The sequence below is a fragment of the Mus caroli genome, unplaced genomic scaffold, assembly GCF_978045245.1.
Source record: "Mus caroli unplaced genomic scaffold, Mus_caroli_1 scaffold_1, whole genome shotgun sequence".
NCBI lineage: Eukaryota > Metazoa > Chordata > Mammalia > Rodentia > Muridae > Mus > Mus caroli.
Genome location: NW_028227256.1, coordinates 124,424,057 through 124,430,131, shown reverse-complemented (window position 1 = coordinate 124,430,131; position 6,075 = coordinate 124,424,057). Strand labels below are relative to the sequence as shown.

Sequence of the window (6,075 nt, the reverse complement as noted above, 5' to 3'; positions counted from 1 at the left end):
AAAAAAACCCCAAAACCAAAAACCCCATACCCTCCGATTCTTCATCCTTTCCTTCTTTATCAGGAGACTCTTGTACAAGATAGTGATGTGTGACTGAAAACCTGAAGTCAGCAAAGGAAATTTCATCTGATCGCTCTTCCCATGTGCCAGAAGTAAATATACCCTGCATTTAACAAGAGAAAGAAAAAGCAGCCAGCTTATTCAACAGTCATCACAGTGTTTACTATGCAGTGATTTTTGTCTCTTTTCTAACATTAATCATAGCGCTGCATTCGACAGTTATCCTCTACATGATAAGGCAAAAAAATAATTTCAGGAGAATAAATGACTTATCACAGTGGCTATTTGGAGTCAGCAAGATGCCTGAAGACCTAAGTTTGACTCCTGGAAACCACATAGAAAGAGAGAACTGACTCCTCCAAGTTGTCCTCTAACCTCCACACACATTAGCATGTGTACATGCACGCATGCGTGTACATGCACACACACACACACACACAGAGACAAATAAGTAAATGTGATTTTTTAAAAAAAATCCCAGAGTATTAAATATCAAGTGACTTATAAAAATCCTGACTTCCAAATAATTTTATGCCATGTTTGAAATCATAAGTAAACAGTAAGTCCCATGTTTGTTTAAAAAAAAATGAGTTGACTAAATATAACCTGTTTACACTGTGTGTCTTATGCAACACAAAACAAACAAGGTATTAATCATGTATTCTGGGAAGACAATTTACTGAGACTATACCAGGCAATGAATGTGTCACTGGTTCACATCTTGTACATCACAGCCAGAGATGGCTCAGCTGGTAAGAAGACTTGCTGCCCTGGCACAAGGCCTGTGTTCAACTCCCAACACCTACATAGTGACTCACAAAACTGTCTCTAACTCCAGTTTCAGAGGACACAACCTCATTGGGCCGCAAGGCCCAAGGCATGTACACGGTGCACATACATACATGCAGGCACTCACACATATATAAAACAATCATTTTTTTTTAAAAAGTCACATCTTCTGCTGCCAGACCAAAAAATAAACAAACAACAATAACAAAAGTTAAAACATGGGCTGGTGAGATGGCTCAGTGGGTAAGAGCACCCAACTGCTCTTCCGAAGGTCCAGAGTTCAAATCCCAGCAACCACATGGTGGCTCACAACCATCCGTAACGAGATCTGGCGCCCTCTTCTGGAGTGTCTGAAGACAGCTACAGTGTACTTACATATAATAAATAAATAAATCTTTAAAAAAAAAAAAAGTTAAAACATGTTCAAGACTAGCCTAGGTTATATAGCTCTAAAATAGCCTGAACTACAGAGTCAGACACTCTCAAATCACAAAACAAAAATAAAACATAACAATAAAAATGAAATTGCCAAAATCCCCACAGAGTAATTATGGTTTTAAATTATTTTTTAAAAAAATTCTTCTGTTGCATTTATTATTACAAAATGTGATCTATATCAAGAAGGAAAATGTAAGTTATCATTCAATAAAGCTGTACATCAACTTTTCCTTATTTAGAGAATATTCATTTATATAATCAAACCCACATATAAATTGCATGTTTATGAAGTTTAAAATATAAGACATATGTTGCTTTTGATAACTTGTAGAGTAATTTCATTACAATAAATATTGTCTAAAATAAGTGAGTAAATAGTTTAGGCTAAGATATTTCTTAACAATTAAGAATGATCTTTCAGAAGAAAGATAAAGAGCTACGTGGAATACAAATGGTCTAATCAGGTAATGGGTACAAGGGAGCACTTAGGGAAGGGGGAGGGAGGCAAATAAAGAAGTGGGGAGGTGAAGAAAATAACAATAAAGATATCTTAACTAACCATAAGCATACTATTAACTGTACACACACACATCTGTAATATATTTTATAATATATAATATACTTTAATAACATACATTTAATATAATTTTATACCATATAATGTATATATTACATAATACAATATAAATGTATAGACAAACATATACTTTTAATGAATCTTTCTCACGTGGGCTGATGATGTTCCCTCCAATAGCCAAAGAGCACCTAACAAAACCCCCAATACCACCAGCCTTGAGAAGCCCTCTTTTGAGCTGTTGGCAGGGCTATCCAAGAGACTTCCATGACATAGAGCCTACTGCTGTTGCCCTTGGTTACCCTCCAGAGGGAGAAGGTGAATTCCTATTTCTGCAGATACCATGTACTTCAGCATCAGAGCCCGGAGTCCCTTGAGCTGCAACTGATCTGAATGGCCCCTCCCTGAGTACCAGCTTTCATGGTCCAAGAAGGTGTCATGCAAGCTTCCAAAGAAGGGAGGATAGCAACAGTCCTACCCAGCCACGATGCCTGTGGACCAGAACAATGACCAACATAGCACTCTAAGTGCAGGTGCAGTAGTAGCACACATATCTTGGTGGTCATAACTGCCCTCTAATGGGGACTTAAGACCCCATCGACAAGAGGGAAACTATGACTGGTACTGGAATGTAGCTAAGTAGTCAGTGTTAGTGAAGTCAAGGTACTGGAGGAGAATCTATAGCCACTCACTTACTAAACCAGCATAATTCCTAACAACAATCTATAAACATCTATCCTTATACTCATAGTTAAGTGTAGTCTTCACCCCTCATCAAGGAAACATCTCTTTGCAATGATGGAGAACATTATAAAAAACAAAAACAAAAAAAACCCACAACCAGTCAAAATGCAAAGTTGTGGAGCCCAGTCCCAATGGGCTCCATCTACAAAACACTCCTGTACCTCCTGTACACTCCTATGATTCAGGAAGACTGCAGAGAGAAGGAAGGAAGACTGTAAAGAGCCAGAGGATACGGAGTTTGCTTTAAGATTGTGTTTCCTAATAATATTAGAAGCTACACCCCAAAACTCTCACCAGCATAACTGCCCAAAGTAAGCTGAACAGGATGACTCCAATCAACATACCAAACTGGACAAAGTAAAGAAGCCAAGGCTTCAATCCTACACAAACAACTATAGGCAACTGAAAAAAGCAGGAAGTGGAAGAGATGGCCTTTCCCAGAGAAGAGCACACAAACTGGTTGTTCAGTGCCAATCAGTCAGCCCTAAAAACATGCATACAGGTAGCACTATATCTAACAGGTTATATTTAGAAATAAGTATGTATATATGTATGTAATATATATTATATATTATAAACATACATGTGCGTACAAATATGTGTATATGTATACAGACATGCATGCATATGTATGTGTGTATGTGTATATATATATACATGTGTGTATGTATGTATATATCTATATATATGCATATATATATAAACATAAATATATGCATGCAAAAACAATGGGAAAAAAAGAGACCATGGGGCTGGAGAGATGACTCAGTGGTTAAGAGCACTGACTGCTCTTCCAGAGATCTTGAGGTCAATTCCCAGCAACCACATGGGTTGCTGTAATGGGATCTGTAATGGGACCTGATGCCCTCTTCTGGTGTGTCTAAAAACAGCAACAGTGACTCATATAAAATAACCAAATAAATAAATCTTTAAAAAAAAAAATCAGATCCATTCCTTTAAAAGAGAGAGAGAGAGAGAGACCGACCATGAATTCAAGAGGGGGCAGTTATATGGAAAGGTTTGGAGGAAGAAAAGGGGAGAAATGTTGTGATTAAAATTTCAAAAAATATTTGTATGGTTCTATAGTTATCAACATATGTCTCAGACAAGATTAAGTTTCAAGATTTATATTGACGACTTTACAACTTTCATACTGAAAAATTTACTTATCACTCATCTAGTTTAAAAATACATAATACTGAGAAACATCTAAAAATGTCCAGAGACCTCTCATTTACCCTGAACAAACTTGAGCTTTTCAGCCATGGACTTATTATAACAGCCCCACTTAGGTATTAGGTGTTTAACAGCTAGTACTCCAAGGAACAATGAATCGTTCCTATCACCAAAAACGCATCAAGTTGTCCTACATGCTTATATGCTATGTCCTTCTTACTCATTGTCATTCTCTAGCCTCTGAACGTACCTAACAAATTGGCAGTTAGAACACCTAATGCTGACTGAAAGCGTAGTGTCACACACAGAGGAGCAACAAGACTCTAACATAAGCAGTATGACTTTACAGCCCACAGGTATCACTGTTAACTAAAAAGAGTTTTCTTGCCATTTACACAACAAAAGAAAGAAGGTGAACCACTACCAAATATAACAAAAATCTCCTCCAAACTTCACATTTGAAAGTAGGAAACATAATAAAATACCAATTATTTTCCTAGGTGATACCAAAGACACAATCAACACTATGGTGACTCCTTAGACAAAAAATGAAAATGAAAAAACAAAATAAGAACTTTTTTTGTTTGTTTGCTTTTTCAAGGCAGGGTTTCTCTGTGTAGCCCTGGCTGTCCTGGAACTCACTCTGTAGACCAAGCTGACCTCAAACTCAAAAATCCACCTGCCTCTGCCTCCCGGGTGCTGGGATTAAAGGTGTGCGCCACCACGCCCGGCTCGCAGCTCAGCTTTTTTCACTACATTTTAGTGACATTGAATTTTCAGTGTTTGAATCTTATCTAATCTCTTAAAAACTTAAAAGTTAAAAAAAAAAAAAAACCCTCTATTCCACTACTGCAATGATTCCTAAAGCATCCTATGTTTGAATGAATGATGCAAATAAAAGAACCCCAACTATTTAGTTTGTATCTGTTCCAAATTAACTTATGGGAAAGCTAGAGAAAAACTACAGCTAAATTCATTTTACATTTGCTGTCTGAACTTCTTTTTTTATTATTTTTATTAGACATTTTCTTTATTTACATTTCTAATTTTATCCCTTTTCCCCTCTGAAACCCTCACTATCCAATCCTCCCTCCCCCTGCTCACTAACCCACCCACTCCCGCTTCCTGGCCTTGGCACTCCCCTACACTGAGGCATAGAGCCTTCACAAGACCAAAGGTCTCTCCTCTCACTGATGTCCCACAAGGCCATCCTCTGCTACATATGTGGCTGGAGCACTGAGTACCTCCATGTGGTTAGTAGTTTAGTCCCTGGGAGTTCTGGGGGTACTGGTATTGTTGTTCCTCCTATGGGGCTGCAAACCCCTTCAGCTCCTTGGGTTCTTACTCTAGCTCCTCCATTCTCCACAGGATGGCTGTGAGCATCCACTTCTGTAACTGTTAGGCCTCTGCTGCCTGAACTTCTAAGAACGGAGGTCAATATCCTTCCAATCTGAGCATGAAACCTCCAAGCTCACATCAGCACTGTAGGAGTCACTAGTCCTCTATTAATATTCTAACGTTAGTGATTCTTCCTTTGTGACTCTTTCAGAGGGGTGACAGTAGGTCTATTACAAGATCATGACATGTCTAAATTTAACATTTCAGAAACAGCACTTGTAACTTTTACTAGCTACATAGAATCTAAAATTCCAAAGCTAAAAGAAGTTCAAAGGTCATTTCCCTTAATTTTCACTTAACTTCAAGTAAGATTATAGGTTCATCTGTCACACAAAGCCCAAAATACTAACATTCAAAAAGTTCCCTTACAAATCTACTTTAATTCTTCTAAGTAATACTACATTTACTTAAATTTCATCATAGCACAAGCCACCAAGTACAACAATATGCATTTGAAATGTGAGACCTAGCTTTAACCCTACTTTCATCAACTGCAGGCAAAATAATGGAGCAAATTACTGCATGAACTACAGACCTCATTCCACACTCATTGAGTAGATACGACCTCATCACTGAATTTATTTAGGGATTAAGTAAGTCAACAGGCATAGTCCCAATAATAGTGTATGGTACCACAGTATATGCTCATAACTGACAGCCCCTCTTAAGTCATTTCCCAGCTCTACAATGGTCAAGTAGCTCAGTCACAAAAACTCTCCCTTGGATAAAACAAATCTAGCGCCGGAGAAGTTGTTAAACTTCACTGTGTGTCTGTGTGTGTGTGTTGCCCACAGAGGACAAGTAGAAAAGTGGGGAATGCTGGATTCCCTGGAGCTGAAGTTACAGATGGTTATGAGCTGCTCAATGTGGGTGCTAGGAACCAAACTCAGGCCCTC

At 38.1% G+C, this 6,075-nt stretch overlaps 1 protein-coding gene across 3 annotated transcripts in view; it reads right to left on the bottom strand.

The window, feature by feature from the left end:
• Positions 1-6,075, bottom strand: part of Rab3gap1 (RAB3 GTPase activating protein catalytic subunit 1) — a 64,101-nt gene that overhangs the window by 49,670 nt on the left and 8,356 nt on the right. For all 3 annotated transcript variants that reach the window (XR_015047691.1, XM_029475870.1, XM_021162889.2), the window contains exon 4: positions 31-163. Coding sequence is in view for 2 of the 3 variants with exons in the window: in XM_029475870.1 (XP_029331730.1) it covers positions 31-163 (133 nt within the window). In the remaining variant the exon portion in view is untranslated. The remainder of the gene's footprint in view (positions 1-30; positions 164-6,075) is intronic.